The 19,534-nt window shown below is 31.3% G+C and overlaps 3 protein-coding genes across 4 annotated transcripts; 1 reads left to right on the top strand and 2 right to left on the bottom strand.

The window, feature by feature from the left end:
* The first annotated feature begins 6,987 nt into the window (after nucleotides 1-6,987).
* Nucleotides 6,988-10,504, top strand: LOC107893740 (aspartic proteinase). 2 transcript variants are annotated; one of them, XM_016818811.2, is made up of 14 exons: nucleotides 6,988-7,317; nucleotides 7,503-7,846; nucleotides 7,942-8,002; nucleotides 8,107-8,201; nucleotides 8,280-8,395; nucleotides 8,487-8,655; nucleotides 8,795-8,834; nucleotides 8,925-8,989; nucleotides 9,070-9,183; nucleotides 9,264-9,328; nucleotides 9,588-9,744; nucleotides 9,833-9,952; nucleotides 10,035-10,123; nucleotides 10,227-10,504. In XM_016818811.2, exons 1-14 carry the CDS (start codon nucleotides 7,248-7,250, stop codon nucleotides 10,309-10,311), a joined length of 1,590 nt encoding a protein of 529 aa, XP_016674300.2. In that variant the 5' UTR covers nucleotides 6,988-7,247; the 3' UTR covers nucleotides 10,312-10,504. The 2 variants fall into 2 exon arrangements, with proteins under 2 accessions (XP_016674300.2, XP_016674309.2); XM_016818820.2 differs by having other exon boundaries at nucleotides 9,591-9,744.
* Nucleotides 10,505-10,569: 65 nt separating this feature from the next.
* LOC107893732 (pentatricopeptide repeat-containing protein At1g56690, mitochondrial) lies at nucleotides 10,570-13,150 on the bottom strand. Its single transcript, XM_016818802.2, has one exon. The coding sequence runs from the start codon at nucleotides 12,849-12,851 to the stop codon at nucleotides 10,740-10,742; it is 2,112 nt and encodes a 703-aa protein (XP_016674291.2). The 5' UTR covers nucleotides 12,852-13,150; the 3' UTR covers nucleotides 10,570-10,739.
* Nucleotides 13,151-13,988: 838 nt separating this feature from the next.
* LOC107893753 (galactinol synthase 2) lies at nucleotides 13,989-15,465 on the bottom strand. Its single transcript, XM_016818831.2, has 3 exons — nucleotides 15,017-15,465; nucleotides 14,588-14,908; nucleotides 13,989-14,498 (listed from the first exon to the last, which is right to left on the bottom strand). The coding sequence occupies exons 1-3, from the start codon at nucleotides 15,323-15,325 to the stop codon at nucleotides 14,136-14,138; spliced, it is 993 nt and encodes a 330-aa protein (XP_016674320.1). The 5' UTR covers nucleotides 15,326-15,465; the 3' UTR covers nucleotides 13,989-14,135.
* Between the last annotated feature and the right edge of the window lie 4,069 nt (nucleotides 15,466-19,534).

Raw genomic sequence — 19,534 nt, forward strand, 5'->3', positions numbered from 1 at the left:
AAAGTAAAAGGGGCGAATGAATGCATCCATGGGGTTGGGGGTAATGCCTGCATAAATGGGGAACCAGCAGGCAGGAGACGACTATTATTATTAGCCATTTAGCCTATGAGGAAGCAATAAATGTCGGGTCCCTCCCATCTTCACTTCTGTCCTTCTTAGATCTAATTTGTGGACTGAATTCAACCATAGCTTTCTTTTGCTTTCAATAATGTCTAATGTCTTGCTCACTTTCCTTCTTTGAATAATGTCATGGTGACCCGCAATTTCGCATTATCAACATCTTTTCTTTTTATTTCAATAATTTTCCAATGATATTATTAAGGGTAATTATTTGACAACTTAATCATGAATGATAAAATCTCTATCATGCGAACAACATATTGCAAACTATGCAATCAATATGGTAAAATTTCTAACTTAAATTTTGAATTTTGTAATTTTTTCAAAAATATATTTACATATTGCAAAAATCAAATATTAATTTATTGTCTAATCAAAAAAATATTAACTCATTGTAATTTTCTTAATAGCAAGATGATCAAATTATTTAAAGCTAACATAATATAAAATTTCATAGGTCGATGCATGTATCGAAGAGTGCTTGAAGGCAATTTGTTTATAGTCATTCGAAAAAACAATCTTGTTCTATTTATGTAGGAACAGAAGCTGAGACAGTATTTAGAGAGTTTGCCTAACAAATCCGAAATAGTAAGTGAGTCAAATAGATAATAAAGAGAGAATCAATACATGATATTTGTTAATACAATTTTCACTCCCCAATCCTACTTTGAAGAGCCTCGCTCAGAAAATGATTTTATTCAACAACTGATCGAGTACAACTCTTGGTTCAAACCCAATATACCATTTCCCTAGCATAATCACAACCCTAAAGTCAAACTCAAATTGTTACAAATTACTCCCCCTAAATACCTTACAATACATACAATATCTCTCCATAAAAATCTCTAAACAAAATGTGTCTAAAACACCCCCAAACAGCTGAAGAACAAAGTCGGCTACCAACCTATTTATAGGCTCTTCGTCAATGTTGATCAGCAGCCAAGAGATGAATTTTTATCACTAGTTTAAATGTAGATAATTACCTTCATAACTTAGCTTGAAAAATATTCAAATAAATCTTTTTATAGAATAACTTTCCATTAGCTTCAAAACTTTTAAGAGATAAGGATAAGATAAGGATAAACCTAAGCATATTTAACACTTCAAACTTCTCTCTTTTCCTCCAAGTCAATCAAATGGATAAACATGATATTTTGGTACGAAATGCTTCTTCATTTGCTGCACTAACAAGCATGCCAACACAAAGATTTTGACTACACCAATGTTGTTTTTCTATTTATTGTTCGAACATGAAGTAAGAGAAGTAACCAGAGTTCTAAAGAGAAGTAACCAAAGTTCCAAAAATTATGACATAGAGTTGTTTGCTGCCTTGTTTGAAACGTGTAAGCCAAAAACACATACATTCCATTTTCTATGCGAAGAGGCGACCATAACACAAGAAAATGTTGCTTTAGTAATTGGCCTTTCAATCGACGTACATGTGGTAATTGGAGCTAGTAATGTTGATATGGCATACAAGTGTCATTGGTTTTTAGGTTTGTCCAATCTAAAGATAAGCCAAATAAGGGATTAGATGAGAATCAAGTGAAATGTACATGGTTAGAGAGGTCGATTCAACCAGCCCTCCACAACATATAACTGTAGAGGAAATGGATCGATATGCTAGAGATTGGATGCTATGGATGCTATGCTAGTAGATTCAACTAGGGTTCTACGACTAGTGTAGCCATATAAGATGCTATGCAAAGCGAAGGAAGAATTGATCAACAAATTAAATGATTGTTGGTTGCATTTGCAAACATGGGAATGGATATAGATGCCATGGTTAGCGCCAATCCCTTCGCAAGAATGTGAGTTCCCTCTTAACAAAAGGTAAAAATAAAATCATATACAATATCTTAAAATGTCTTCAACTACTAGTATTTACATTCCTTTATTACATTGAATATTTGAACATATTTAGAGGCCATGTGGATTGTATGTGTTATAGAAAGGACTTGACTTGGTTGCAACAAGAAAACGATCGATGAGGCGATGAAGAGGTAAGTTGATGTTGTATTTGCATTCTATTAAATTCAGTATTCCTATTGATGTTATAATTGTATTGGTATATATATTTGCAATTTCAATATTTGTCATACTTGTACTTAGACAATGCGATGTTTGCCATTATATTGGAGATAACTTTGAAGCAATATACACTATTCAAGGTGTGGTTGCCCCTCATTTGTTTCCACATCATGGACTGGAAGCATCCTCACTAGGTAGAATGATAATTTGAGGGGGCAAGATAAGCTTTGATCGACTTAGCATACACTATGAGTTTAGCTTGGAGACCAACGACCTCAATAGTGCAAATATGAAGAAATGATTCTAGATGGTAATTTCTGACTCTCTGAAGCAAATATGCAATGATTTAGACAAAAGCGCTATAGATGATTTTATCTATTAGATAAATATTCGGTGGCAAAAGAATTTTGGAATATTCTCTAAACCATGTTCTAACATGCCTATATTCAATGTGCATGTTCTAAATGTTATCCTTATTTCTATTGTACTTTAGCATACGAGAGCAATTGCATTTGTCATATGAATAGAGGCTTAACACTTGTCAATCTTTGAACATTATCAATATCATGATTCATAATCCATTAGACGATTTGGATTTTGTCATCCTTATATAAAACTAAAGTTTTATCTCTTTTAGGTTCTCTAAATTCTAAAACTTGAGCCGAAGATTCTACCTTCCTCTCGCTCCCATCACATAGCACCATAATTGCTCTACCCATATGCACGCACGGCTGTTAAGATTTTGTTATTGATAATGATATGACCTATACCATATACGTGCACTTAAACATTGAACCTCGTAAGTTGATCTATTGAATAGTGATATTCTGCCTTCTTTTGGTTCCCAATTGCTATAACAATGTGCATGACTGTTTCGATTTTGCTATTAATAGATAAGGATACGAGCTATCTATACAAGATGTGTGCTGAGTAAAGCAAAAAAAGAACAAGAAAAAGAGAGGAGCAAATGAACATTGATCATGATAGGTTTGATCCGTTGAATAGTGATATTTCATATTAGAGCTGAACATGTCTTCGTCACATAATTTTTGTACATCTTTTCTTTTACCCTAATCTGAATTAAATATAAATAGTTGATTCATTAATTTTTAGGTTAAAGATATTTCCAACAGTTGTACGATATTTTAAATAGGGCTTTACCTGTTCATCCCTCGAATTTTGGGGGTGTTAGTTTGGCTTTGATTTTACAACCAAGCTAGCATTTGATAAAAGTTATAGCATGCTTGGTTATGAATAAGTTCCAACAATGCACAATAACGACATGGTGATGAAGATAACGCTTCTTCGTGGTCTGGTCTTGGACCATTCGTACGTTATGCATCTAAATAATTAGATTGTAACTCAAACAGTTAAATTTAATTCATTGTTGCTTAAGAACAAATAGTTGCACAAAGGAAACGTTACTTGCGAAGAGAAAATTTAATGTTTTATGTATTATGCTATTTTACCTTTATGGTGAAAAATGTTTTAAAAAAATTATATTCCTAATTTTTATATTTATATAACTTTATGATATTAATAATGATCTAAATCCATATTAGTACTACGGTAGTAGGCTTACCTTTTTTTTCTTCTTAATTCTAACAATGATTTGAATTCAAATTAATCCTTAAATAAATAAATATTAGATCAGTAGGTCACAATTTGGGTTCCGTAATAGTTAGGGAATAATAATTTTGAAAATATTTAAACTTTTATTTAAACCTTTTTACTCTAGAAGCTTAAAAGAGCTAGTACTCTGTGCTGGATAAGGTTAAACGAAAAGAAAAATTTTAAAAATTGATCCAAACCAAACCAAATTTTATTTTTTATTTAATTTATAATTACTTTAATGTTTTATAACATAAAAATAACTTAAAATTATTATATAAAAACTATTTTTTAAAAATATTTATAATTTTTTTATTTACTTGAAAATTAAATTGTTAAAAAAATTGACACTTTATACAACAATGTAAAAAAGCTTATTTTAAAAAAAATAAAATCTCAAAATTAATTTGAAAATCAAATTATTAGGAAGGTAGGGAAAAGTCAAAAAACCCAAAGGGAAGTAACAGTGTTGGGAGCATTGTTGTGAATAAATGAAGAGAAAGAGTGTGTAGGCATTCAGTTCAACCGCAAAACAAAGGCCCAACCCATCTATCTTATGTCCACTATCAGAGCCCATCTTAAACCTTTGCATGTCTTAACACTCAACTTCACAATCAACCAACATTTTTGTACAATAATCCTTTTATTATTGATTCCCACAACTCTAATTTTTGACTTCTCCTCCTAAAATATTTCTACAATCCTACAAGCGAAACCATTTCGGATTCTTTGTGTTTTGAATTAGATTTAATTTTATAGAATTTGGTAGTTCTATTAAGAAGTAAGTCCAATTTTTATAAACAACCATTAATTTTTGTTATTTTATTACATATAAATGGTTGAAATATTGATATTTATTAATTTGTAACTATATATTTTCAAGTCAGCAATTTAATAATAAGGTTTAGTAATACGGATTAACTTTTCAATTTTCACGATCCAAATTATAATAAATTAACTTCATAAAATGAATGGATGAAATTCATAATTAAACCCTAAAATACCCATAACTTTCCTTAATTAGTTAATCCATCAAATTGTCTGTGTAAGCGTCTAGGTTTGAGAATAAACAAGTATTGTCTTCTCCCCGCCACGCTTGGTTTTTTCGAATTTTTTGATTAAATTCATTTATTAATAATTTTAAAATGATTTTTTCAATAAATCTTAATTACTTTTTTGAAGTATAATTCATAATTATTTTAAAAATTAATTGTAAATATTAAAATTTATTATTTATTTAAGATTATATACAGATTTTAAAATTAACCAGTAAATTTTCACCTCAAGCAATCATTTTTAATATATTATTTAAAAATAAAATAAATATTTTTTTAACAAAATGTGAATACTTAACATTTTTAATCGATCTAATTTAAATATATTATTTAAAAATAGACAAATAAATTTACAAATAAATCAAGGACAAATCCTAAATTTTTATCTTTTTAAATATATACTTTTAACATAAAATAAAATAAATTATTTAAATTAGTTTCTTTTTTTTATAATTGGTCTATTGTAAATTTTGAAACAATTCCCGTGTTTAAAAATTTAAAAAAATTAAATCAAATCAAATAATAAATTGTGTTTCTTTAAATATAACAAATAATTTAAATATTTTTTTCTATTGAAATTCAATATAAAAATGAAATAAAAATAATATTAATATCAAAAAATATATAAATAGAATCCGACACATTTTATTTGTATTTTTAATATAATAAAATATTTATTATATTTATGATAGTGATTTTAATATAAATATTTTTTAATGTGTTAGAAGACTTTTATTTTAACTTTTTTAGTGCATTTAATGTATTATATATATATATGTATATTTTAAAATTCTAAATAAAAAGTAATCTAAAAAATAAAAAGTGAGCGGGATGGGTTGAGCCCGGGTGTACCTTTCTTAAATTGTGTTGGGTTTGAGCAAAAAAAATAAGCCTATTTTTCAATTTCAGTCGAGCCCGAGTTTAAAAAATTAGTCTAGATACCTACATAGACTCAACCCAACCCGGTCCATAAGCACCTCTATTGACAAACAATGATATTTAGCAATACATGATGGCTTTTAAAATATTGTAGTGTTAAGTGAGATCACTTTAAAATTGTTATACCCTAGTCATAGCAGCACCTTTTGTCGAACCACCCTTCAACTATAATTTAAGGGTAAACACGACTAACCTTAGCCTTGTGGCTTCATCAGAAGACTAATTCATACAATTCTCAAAAGATATATGAGAAAGAGTTCTTGTCAGCACCAGTCAATACATCATATTTTAAAGCCTGACAACATATATCCAGCCTTCTCATATAGTCCCCTCACATCAACTCTAATAATATTTTTAAGTTGACATCGATCACTCTATATTTTACAAAGTGCTTGATGATTGTGACTCACAACCAAATCAATTAACCTCTATAAATACCCTTTTCAACACCAAAGTAAGAGATAACAATAACAAGAACAACAGAGATCAAGACACAAGATTAACTTCCCTACACTTTGCTCAAACACCCTCTCAATTTAAACCGACCAACATACTTAATGACTCTCGATACCATCTATGCTAGTAACCCCCACTTTTATCTACCCAACATCTTATTTAGCGTAATTTTAATAACAATAAAATCCTTTCCATAATCAGTTTATTAGTACAATTTGAACCTTTCACCAAATACTTACTAGATGGTGAAATGTCTACACGTGCAATCAATGCATTATAGTTCTTGCAGTTCACTGATTAACAAAATAAATTTGAAGAAACAATTTCTCCTAAATTCAGCTCCTTTAGACTGAAACAACAGCGGAAGTAGGAACCTAAACCTAAGGTAGTAAGGAATTTTCTTTTTTTAAACCCAGGAAGCAGCATACGCTGTCTCATCTCTCTATTTTTTCAAAAACGAATTACATAAATAATGGGTCACTCAAACCCCTGGAGTAGCATGCACTTGCAGAGTCTTGTTCAATTTATTTTACTTATCTTGTTGAAACTTAAATATTGATACTGTTACGGAAGAAAGGAAGTTTCTAAGTAATTTCTGGGGTATATCATATTCAGGCAGAAGCTAGCTTCTGTGTAATTTCCTGGAATTTGTTCTCATCTAATCTTTCCGTAATGATTGTACTTATATGTTTAACTGCACGATGATATGCAATTTTCATCGCTCGTGGAGCGCACCTTCCATTAAAGCCTGGTACGAGTTAAAAATCTTCGAAACAAGTTAATTACAAAATGCAAGCACTAATTGTAACAATATAATGTGATATATATTAGTGTTTGTTACATAAGCACGAGAGTATACACGCGCCAAAATCTTTTGGCATGCAGACAAAGCATGAGCCAACAGGAACACTTGGCTACTCCTAGATAAGATTGAAGGAGGGTCACTGACTCACTGCACACTCGCTTAGTGATTGTTTCAATAGAACTAGTTAGAGGAGTAAGCAATGCAATGCATAGTGTTTTTCTCATTCGCTCATGCTTTTGAAGCTTGCCATCTCAACCGCACCCGCAGCAGCCACCATCTTTAAAGCTGTTCTTAGCAAAGGTAATATAATATAAATGCATGTGTGTGTCTTTGTTGATATTAAGCAGAATTAAATGACGAGAGCAGCTTCCCTTTCATATATAGGTGAATGCATGCTAGTTTTCACTTTTATGACTACCAATCATTGGCAGTCACGAGCATGACCCTTCAATTGACTCTCTCCTTCTCTCTCTGTCATGTGTCAGGAGTTTCACTAAACATGGCGCACAAACTTGTTCAAGTGACTTTGTGTTTGTGGGTTTTTACAAGCTTACTTCTCCCCTCTCCCACTGCTGCCCTATACCGGGTCAGTTTGAAGAAACAAAGATTGAATCTTAATAGATTTAAGGCTGCTAGAATTGCAATGAATGGATGGGGTATGCTTCATAACTATGGAAGTTCAGATGGAGAAGTAATACCTCTGAAAAACTACATGGATGCCCAATATTATGGAGTGATAGCCATTGGCTCACCTCCACAAAACTTCACCGTCTTATTTGACACTGGCAGTTCCAATCTGTGGGTTCCTTCTTCCAAGTGCTACTTCTCTGTAAGTTTCTTCTCAATTATATAACTCTTGTTGCTGAACTATGCAATATTATGCTAGAATTACTAATCTTTCCTGTTAATCATATCTATATGCAGATTGCTTGCTATTTCCATTCAAAGTACAAGTCTAGCCGGTCAAGTACATACACAAAGATTGGTAACTTTTCTATTCTATGGCATGATGCCTGCAAAATGCTTGTTGTTAGAACTTATAAACAAAAACACATTATATAATAACTTATATTGTTTGGTGTGATTCAGGAAAACCTTGTGAAATAAATTATGGGTCTCGATCAATATCTGGCTTCTTCAGTCAAGACAATGTTGAAGTTGGGGGTGTTGTCGTCAGGGATCAAGTGAGTTTCGTCAGCTTTTTGAGTTTCTTTTAGTACTTTCCATTTGTTTACTGAATTTCTCTTCTTTTCAATCTTGAGGTTTTCGTTGAGGCTACCAGAGAAGGAAGTTTCCCTACATTTGTTTTGGCAAAGTTTGATGGAATCCTTGGGCTTGGATTCCAGGAGATTTCAGTGGGGAATGCTACTCCAGTGTGGTATGGTATTTGTTGCTTGGTACTAAATTCTCATGTACACATAGTTTTCTTAATACATACACTAATTAATTCAAGCATGGCAAGAGTACAGGTACAATATGTTGAACCAAGATGTTGTAAGAGAGGACGTGTTTTCATTCTGGCTCAACAGGGATCCCTCGGCCAATGAGGGAGGAGAACTTGTTTTTGGCGGTGTTGACCCTAAACACTATAAGGGCAAGCATACTTATGTTCCTGTTACTCGAAAAGGCTACTGGCAGGTGAGTCGGAGTTACTCCTGCCTAATTTAGTATTGCTGTTACCATTGAAAAATAAACAATTAATTATCCTGCTGTTCTTAGTACTTTTTTGTTGAAGGGAACTTATTCTTAGTTTCTTAAAAAAAAAAATTGTTTGCAGTTTGATATGGGGGACTTTCTCATTGGAAACAATTCCACAGGTGATGTAATACAAAGATTAGAATTAATGCTTGGTTTGGAGTTCTTACTACGAAGATAGGTCTGAATCTAACAAATTCTGCTTACCTCAGGTGTTTGTGAGGGAGGTTGTGCTGCTATTGTGGATTCTGGAACATCCTTACTAGCTGGCCCCACGGTATGACCTCTTACATTATATATGTATGTATACTTGGTGTTTGGGTTTAATATGCAATTAATAATATGTGGTAAGTGCAGGCAGTTGTTACTGAAATCTATCATGCCATTGGAGCTGAAGGTGTGGTTAGTGCTGAATGTAAAGAAGTTGTCTCTCAATATGGGGACCTAATATGGCAGCTCTTAGTATCAGGGGTGCGTTTATTTTATTTTATTGCTTGCTTTCATCGTCTTCTCAATATCTGCAAACTTAATTACCTGCTGCACTTCTGCAGGTACAACCAGACAAAGTCTGTACTCAGATTGGCTTATGTGTTTTAAATGGGACTCGCTATATGAGGTTTCTCTTTCTCCTCCTTACTTTATATGTTTCTAAAGAAGATAATTTCGATTTATATATCATAGCTAGACGAGTTAAAATGTGACACAAAAGAAGGCACTTTTATGATATTGGTGTCAAAAATAGTTCATTTCTAATCTTATATGGTAATAGATAATTAAACATAATTTTACGATATTGATTAGTTTTATTAGTGATTCGCTGCACCTTGAGAAGCTTGCCTTGTGTTTGACTGATGTTTGGTTCACCTTGTGAGCAGCAGTGGAATTAAAATAGTGGTTGAGAAGGAAAACATGGAGGAGTTGTCAGCTCGGGACCGACTGTTGTGCACCACCTGTCAGATGACTGTTTTTTGGATTCAGAGTCAGCTTAAACAAAAGGGCACGAAAGACACAGTTCTCAACTACGTGAATGAGGTAGCTCATGTTGAAACTAACCCCTAATTTTGTTAAGAGAAGCAGACAATTAATCCATGTGAATTAATGAGGACCTTGACAATGACAGCTATGCCAGAGCCTACCAAGTCCAATGGGAGAATCAGTAATTGACTGTGCTAGGATTTCATTGATGCCAGATATTACATTCATAATAGGAGACAAACCTTTTAAGCTCACTCCGGACCAGGTTTTACATTTTGATTTCGTTTGAATTTATCAGTTAAACTAAGAGACTGAGCTTAAAGATTTAATTACTGTTAATTGTGCAGTATATTGTGAAGATGGGAGAAGGTCTTACCACAGTGTGTGTGAGTGGATTTATGGCTCTGGATGTCTCCCCACCAAGAGGTCCTCTATGGTAAGTAGTAGTCCTGGTAACTCTGCACTGTTTCTGTTATCCGGTAGCACATATATATATAAGGATGCTGAAATTAACTAGGTAGATGCATGCAAATTTGCAGGATTCTTGGAGATGTATTCATGGGGGTATATCATACCGTATTTGACTATGGTAATCTTGAAATTGGTTTTGCAGAAGCTGCTTAGTTTCCCATTATTCTGATTCTGTGTGTGACCATTTATATACATGGTGATAATCGTTGCTTCTGTTCTGTGGCAGCAAACAATATATATAGAATGTATTTTTTGCTCTTAACCTGTGCAAGCTTGTAGTACTACTCTATATGTTTTATCTTGTTGGTTTTATGTCATGCTTTGGGCTGTGGCTCCAATTCCAATATATATACCCTCTATTGCGTTGCAAGTTTAACTCATTCAAGTCGGTTACCACATAATCTCCCTCTCTGTCGCAAAAAAGAAGCCAAAAAGTAATATAAAAAGAAAAAAAGTAAAAACAAGTTCAGGTGTTATCCCATTCAAGATTGCGGTTCACCGGTAGGAGCCAACATCATCTGCATAAGGCTCCCGCTAGAAATCCTGACCATTATGGTACCAATGTCATATAAGCTATTCTATTACCAATAGTCCCTGCAAGAACAGATGCCATCCTTAAAATGATGGAATCTATTAGCATCTCTCAAAATGATCTCTCTCTCGGTTACTTTTGCTATTAATTTGATTGCAGTGTGGCAATCTCCACAAACACGAAGATTTTTCATGACACGAATAGGTATCTCCTTAGGAACCTTCAACAACCCGTATGCCACAGCCAATTTCTCGCTGTGGTACCTCAAGCTATACAACTTTTCTTCCTCGTCCACATCATGCAACACAAAATTTCCATCAGGATTATACCCAGCTTCTCGCAACAACACATCTAATTTTTCCAACATCTTCATGATCATTGAATGCTCTGGATGTGCCCTGATATCACCTGTTGTGAACACATGTACTCTTTTCTCAACCTCAATCCAGCTAGAACCAGGTGATTTCTTCACACTTCTTGCCCTCATATTTTTTCTCAGCTCTGCCACGTCATTCCATTTACCTTGTGATGCATATATATTTGACAACAGGATGTAGGGGCCAGCATTTTCAGGTTCAATCACTAGAAGCTTCTTTGCTGCAACTTCAGCTAGATCCAACTTTGCATGTGTTCTACAGGCCCCTAACAGAGAACCCCAAACAGCAGCATCTGCCTCCATGGGCATTTTTTCAATTATATTCACTGCCTCATTTATCTTGCCTGCTCGACCAAGCAAATCCACCATGCATGCATAATGCTCAGTTTTTGGCTCCACCATATATTTGGATTTCATCGACTCAAAGATATCTAGCCCTTCTTTAACCTTGCCCGTGTAGTTGCAAGCCGTGAGAACTCCAACAAAGGTAACATCATCTGGTACCATTCCTGTGGAGAACATTGATTGGAAAATCTTCAAGGCCTCCTCACCTAAACCATGCTGGGCATAACCACTGATCATAGAATTCCACATAACAATATCCTTTGAAGAAAACTTATCAAAAACTAACTTTGCTTTTGGAAGATCGCCACATTTAATATACATTGTAAGCAAAACAGAGGAAACATATACAGCTTCATCAAACCGAGACCTCACCAACTGGGCATGAACCTGCCTACCATGATCCAGACTTGCCAAACTGGCACAAACAGAAAGAATAGTAATCAAAGATGGAAATTTCGGCCTAATGCCCTCTTTTTGCATTAATATGAACAAATCAAGTGCTTTCAATTCAAATCCTTTCCTCTCATAAACCTTAATCACTGCACTCCATGTCGCATCATCCTTAACCATCATTTGATCAAATACCCTCCTTGCTTTTGCCACTTCTCCGTTTTGGCCGAACCCAAGAATCAACGCATTGCCTGTGACGACTGATTTCATAGGCATTGCCTCGAAAAGTTCCAAAGCTGCTTCTATCCTTCCACACTGTGTATAACCCATCAACATAGCTGTCCATGACACCTCATTTTTCACAGGCATCACTTCAAAAAGCTTCCTAGCAACATCCACACGATTATTCTGCACATAACCCGTAATCATAGTAGTCCAAGCTACCACGTTTCTCCATGGCATCTCATCAAAAATCTCTCTTGCGTCACTCAAACGTCCTTCTTTACAATATCCCGCCATCATATTAGTCCTAGCAACCACATCCTTTTCCGGCATCATATCATACAGCCTGCGCGCCTCATCAATCCGACCTTCTTGAATGAGTCCACCTAACATCACTGTCCATGAAACCACGTTCTTTTCGGGCATTAACCAAAACAGGGACACTGCCTCCCCCGTCATACCCTCCTGAACATACCCCCGAATCATGGCAGTCCATGAAACTACATTGCGTTCCGGCATTTTATCAAACACTTCCCTAGCTTCAGAAACCATTCCATTTTTTATATACCCAGAAATTAAACCATTCCAAGAAACGATGTTTTTCTCCGGCATTTTCTTGAATAGAAGCAGGGCCTCATCAGGTTGGTTGTTCTGAAAGTAGCCAGCAATGATAGAGTTCCAGGAATCGACTGTTTTGTTGGGTAATTCATCGAACACTTGACGGGCATTCTCGATTTGACCCACACGACCAAGTTGGGTTATCCGATATCTGGGTACAACCGAAAAACTCGTAGAATACGCTCTACATGTGTTTAAGAGAAACCGCATAGATGAGTGAGAAAGCTTTGGCTTTTTCCAGATGCTGAAATTAAATTAAAGCTTTTTGGCACAGAAATTATAAACAAATCACGACTGGAAGGTGCTACGTTTGCATTGGCAGAGCAGCTTAAGTAAATTTTGCTTGATAGACGAGACTTCAGTCACACAGATTCAGACCCAAAAAACATATTCTATATCTAACAGTGTCGCCCGGCGTTCCTAAAGTTAAAGGACACCTAACCGCATCATTTGAATTCTCTCTCCTCTCCCATTGTTTTCTTTATGAAGAAACATTTACATAAGTCCATAATTTTAGTTTTTCTTTTAATTGGTTGAAATTAAAATATTAAAAATATTAAAAGAATTAAACTTACTTAAAAATAAATAAATTCTATAACAAGAATATTTTAATAAAATATACCTTTTAGACAACATTACATTAGTCGACTAAACATTAAAACTTAGTCTTTCATGTAAATGAATCAAATAAATTAATATAATATAATTAATAAGTAATTTTAGGTAACATTATATTCCGTTTGAACAAATATCAAAATCTTACATTCTAATTAAATAAATCAAATAAATTAATATAACATATCTAATAATATACAAAGAAATCTTACATTTCAAAATCCTATTATCCCAAATAATCATACATATTAAGCAAAAGCTTACTAACATTAGATAACAAGTGCATATGAATAATTCTACCATAATAATTTAAATTCCAAAAATGTTGGGTGAGCTCAAAACTTGTAAGGCGTGTTTCGTACCATTAAACAAAGGCTTAATAAACATATTAAGTAGAAGCGTTAGCTTGATGCTGAAAGGCAAAAGAACAAATCATGGGTAAAATCAAGAGGTCCAAACAACACAAATGCTACAGGGAAAGGTTGCTTTGGGTCCTGTATACTACCATCGATTCCCATAATTGAAGAAAGCATTGAATTTTCATAACGTTGTTAGAAAATTAAATTTTTTTTGTTATTTTGCTTAACAATAAGATTTCATAAAATATAATTTATATATATCATAATTTTATGGAAAAAATAAAATATATCTTGAATGATTTAAATCTTGAAATTTCGAATTATAATTTATAATCATAAAATTTAAGTCTTCAAACCCAAGAAAAATGATATATGTACATAAACAAGTGTTGTTCATATTATAACATAACGTACGATTACAAACAGAAGTTAATGTTAACAATCAAACCAAATAAATTTTACAGCATCATAAAATCTGTCCATTTTAAAAAGCAAGGACAGAAAAAAGAAAAAGACAACTTTAAGCAGCAGAGGGGGCGTTAATATATTGAACAACGCAAGCATCTGACATAGCTGCCAAAAATGGTTCTAGCCCTGTTTGTTCGTCTTCTGCTTCACCGTAACCCACAGCATTTGCGTAGTCAAGCGATTCGTCATTGTAAATGTCCCACCATTTTGTTACCAGCGTCTTAATGTCTTTCCTGTCCATGTTATCTTCTTTACCAGTAAATCTCCAGGGCTTGGACCCAGCAGCACAGTAGTGAACAACCTTCACTTTTTCTAGCTCAATGTTCTCTGGGTGGCGCCATAGCATGGCCAGCACCAAGTTGTAAATTGGTGGAATGGGTCTGTATATGTCCCTGAAATACATGTTCAGATAATCCTGCACACATTGATCAGGAATGATCAGTTAGACACAGGAAATTAACTAGTTAATATAAAATGACTTAATTAGTAAAAAAAAAAATTTACCTGCTCAGCAAAAGGGGTAGGAGGGGTAACTTTGAGTGTAGTCAAGAGGTCGTCATAGACAGAAAGGTTTGGTTCATATACGAACATCCCAGCATTGAAGTAAAGAGGAGGCTTAGGACCCAACCGAGAAGGCCACTGAACCTTATCAGGGCACTGCTGGCAATAGCCAATCTTGTACTGTGGAGTGTGGCTCCATGTTTTCTCACAGAAGCAATCCATCACAGCATAAAAGTAGCCATCTTCCATGTCAAACAAGTGATCTATATTATCAAACACTTGGATGTCTCCGTCCAAATATATCATCTTGGAATACTCCACAAACTGCAATTTCAAGTTGTATATTAAAATGCACACGTGGCAAAATCCCCATCAAAAGCAAAAGAAAAAAAAAGTTACGTGTAAAATAGTATCACATGCAAAACTACTTACCTCCCAGATACGTAGCTTGGAATAGTTGATGACATAGTAGGCCATGGCAAACTGGGTCTGGTTCTCAGGTGGGTAAACAGGGTCGATCTCCTTGACTATGCACCCCTGATCCACTAGGATCTTCTTGTGGTCATCTGGAACGTCGGGTAAGACCGCCACCACAAGTGGGTACTTGCTCTTAACCTTCCTCAGCCCCTTGGCTAACCCAACCACGCCCTTAACGTAGTCCCCGTTCCCTGCCAAGAATGTAACAAAAGCCCTTTTGGGAGAGCTTGGGCGAACAGTCTTGGCGGTGGTAACAACTTCCATGATTGAAATAGGAAATAGAGGGTATGGGTGTTGTTTTTAGTGGATTACAAAGTGTTCTGAAAGTGCAAGAGAAACTTGTTTTTTTGCCTTTGAGTGAGAGTAAGAATGGTATTGCTTGCTTGATGGGGAATCCATGAAGGAGTGGAGGTGTTTATATAGGAATCAGACTTGTTAACTGTACTCAAAAAGAGAAAAGAAAACATATAATACAATAAAGTTAAAAGAAATGGAGTCTACTTCTATACATTGAAAGCAGATGTTTGACTGTGAGGTGTGACTAATGAGTTACGGTAGTGAATACATTAATTGATTGTTTGACCAACAGCTTTAAGAGTAAGAGAGAAGGCGTGTTTTTGCTAATTAGAATTAGAAATTAATTTTATGGAAAATGGACGGTGCACGAAAGTGTTTGGAAGGAAACGTCGAATTTATTAAATTATTTTTATTTAAACTTAATTAATTAATATTATTTATAAATTTCAATAAAAATAAATTGATTAAAAATATTTTCCCATGTAAAATTTAATATATTTTTTAAAAATCTAACCATAGACATGGAATCATGTATTGAGAAAGGACACATGTCTAAAATATGTTTAAGAAAAAATAATGCTTCAGTCATAAAAAGAATCACAACATAACAATCAGATAAAAAAAACAAAATTTTAAGAAATTAGCAAAAAAAAATAGACAGAAAAAATAATAATTTAAACAAAAATAAAAAAAGGAAATTTTTTTTTAGTAATTTAGGGTCCGTTTGTTTACATATAAAAAATTTTACGAAAAATATTTTATGTATTTTCCTGTATTTGTTTCACAGAAAATAGTTTGGTTAACGGAAAATGACTTACAGGTCAAGGTAAAATAAGTCATTTTTCCTGTAAAATGACTTACCCTCTTAAAAAGCGTAAGTCATTATCCGGAAAAGAGCTCATCTATAGATAATTTTATTTTTATAAAAATTAACTTAAATCAAGTTTAATATTATTATATTAATAATATTTTTTATTTTTTATTTTTTTAAAATATTTAAAATATTGTTTTTTTCAATATTATTAAACATACATATTTAATTATTTATATTTAATCTTATAATAAATTATTAATATAATAAATATAATTTATTATTTTAATAAATTTTTTAATATTTCAACTTTATTTTAATAATAAATTTTAAAAATAATAATTTTAAATAATATTATTCACATATTATTGAAAATATTCGATATAAATATTTTAATAATAAATATTTATTATAATTATAAGTATATTAATAATAAATGTTTTGTAGTATAAAGCTTAAAATATGTCATAAGTTTATGTACACTTCATATATTTATAATTTAATCTTTGTACTTTTATTTTCAAGAATTTAGTCCATTTACTTTTCAAAATTGAAAATCAAGTCCAATTGTTGACATCGTTAATTTGTTTTTGTCAATTTTATTGATGTCACATTTTTAAATAAAAAATACTCACTTAGTAGTAATGTAATTAAAAAATGACGTTATAATGAATAAATTTAACATAATATTTTTAATATATGCAAAAAAATGTAAAATATAAAATTATACATAAAAATAAATTCACTTAAACAATGAAAAAATAAGAAAATCTCAAATGTATGTTTGTTTAATTGAAAATAACTTTTATGAAATATTTTTAAGAAATCTACCAAACAATAGAAAATATTTTACACAGATTCATCTAAACACCACAAAATATTAACTTTTTTCCAGAAAAGTAAATCATTTTTCAGAAATTATTTTCTGAAAATTATTTACAATGAAATAAACAGAACCTTACTTTTAATTTTTTGAAAAAAATTCAACCTTTTATCATGAAATTTACATCCCAACAAAATAGATTTTTGGGAATTGAGAACTTTGCACCGTACCAAACTGCTTTATGTTTAAGGTATGATTATATTAGAATATATGTAATTTATAATTTAATTCAATAATAATTAAAATAATTTTATAATATTAGATTTTATTATTTTTAATTAAAATTACTGAATAAAAAATGAAAATGACATGTAATAACAAAGTAATTACTAAAATATAGCTATATATTTTTATTTAAAAGATTCATTTATTTTTTATCCAGCCTCAATAAAATAATTAAATATCTTTTAAATAAGTTAATTTTTAATAAGTCAAAGAAGAATTTGGATTTTTTTTCCCTATATATATACTATAGCGAAGTTACAATATTCATTTTCACATTTTTCTGAGCACATAGTACCCTCTATTTGAAGCATTTGTTTTCAAATTAGATAAATTATTTTTTTAGTCCTTGTCTTTTAATTTTTTAAGTTATTTCATGTTTTCTATCTAAATTTTTTTTATAATTTTTATATGTTAAATATAATATCGATTTTAAACAAATTATCTCTTTATTTTGATATTTTACTTCATTGAATTATTTTTTAACTTTATAATATTAAAAATATTAAATATTAAATTTTTAAGCTTAAAATATAGTTTAAAAAAAACACATATTAATAATATTTATCAAATTAAATTTATACTTTTCAAATATAATAAGATTTAATTCATTAATTAATTAAAGTAAAAACAAAGATAAATATACAAATACAAAAAAAAAACAAATTTTAACAATTTTAACATTAAAAAAATTAATTTAACAATATATATAATAAATAACATGTAAGAAATATTTGTAATATATTAATATCAATATTCAAACCATGATATTTTTGTATTATTTTAATATTAAATATTTTTAAAATTAATATAACTCATTCTAAATTTATTAAATATTTTTAAAAATATTTTGTAATTACATTACTTTCTCAATTTATTAACGATGTTCTTGAAGAAATTTATTAATTTTTTTTAAGAAATATTAATATTATAAATTTAATATACACAATTGATCTATGTATCGCGCGACTATCCATTTAATTGAATAGTATTAATTAACAACGAAGTTAAGTTATCCCTATAAAAAGCCACAGCTTAGTCTTCAACCCTATTAATTTATTTGAATGTTGTTAATTAACACCTCAATAATGTTATAGAAGTACAAGAATGATTCTACTTTGAGTCAATATATGCAGGCTTATATTTCATTGAGGGTCTCTTTAGATTCTATTGAAGCTGTATGTTACAGCTTTCAGTATAAAACCTCACCCAATTGAAAGTACTATATGGTATTGAGGTGAAATTCTTCAAATATATAGATGATTTTCAGTTGGAGCTGAATGATTCAGTGGAGCAACAGCTCTCCCAATGAAAATCTTTTTCTACTTTAACCTTTTCATTTCAATTTAAAACAAGTTTAAAATGAAAATGTGGATGTAAGTGATCATCATAAAAACATTAGTTTTATACAAATTAAATATATATATTACATAATATAAATATAAATTTATACTTATACTTATAAAAAGTGAATATTATAAATTTTATTTTATTTATATAATAATCAAGCCAATACATAAATTTTATTATCATAAATATAATTTAATTATTATTCGATAATTAATTTTTAATACTAGTATTATCTTAATTATTATTTAACAAAAGTTTTATTTTAATAATGTAAATATATTTTAATTATTTATTATATTATGAATACATTTTATTCTAATATTTAAAATAGTACGTTTCTGTCCTCATCGCACTCATGTTTTATCAATAATTTTTTTCTCACTGCTATAATATTTAATCTTGTCAATACAATAACTAATAATCTAATCTAATTATCAGTATTGTTGTTTATACGATACTTGAAACATTCAATTATCCCACTCAACCCTTAAATAGGAAGATAAACGCACTTAAGTATACTCAAACCCACATCCTTCTGCACTGAAAATAATACTGTTAGGATCAACCCGATTAAGCAATAAGTAAAAAAAAATAGCGGAATAAATTGAGAAATTGAACACACAAATTTAACGTCGAAAACCCCCTCCAAAGAGGATAAAAAAACTACGAGTAAAGATAATTTTACTATAATGACAAAAGAACGAAGAATACAAAAGATGGAGATAAAAACTAAACCCCGAAAACTCGAAAACAAAGAACCCTCAAAACGTAAACACAAAATTCTCTAAATGTGTTATGAGTTCTAAGTTGTAAAAGAGCCTATTTATAGACTAAATTCATAGGTCAAATAATAATAGAATAATCTAAACTAATTAGTGTTTGATTGAAATAAATAAACAGAGCTTAACTA

Source organism: Gossypium hirsutum, chromosome A08, assembly GCF_007990345.1.
Source record: "Gossypium hirsutum isolate 1008001.06 chromosome A08, Gossypium_hirsutum_v2.1, whole genome shotgun sequence".
NCBI lineage: Eukaryota > Viridiplantae > Streptophyta > Magnoliopsida > Malvales > Malvaceae > Gossypium > Gossypium hirsutum.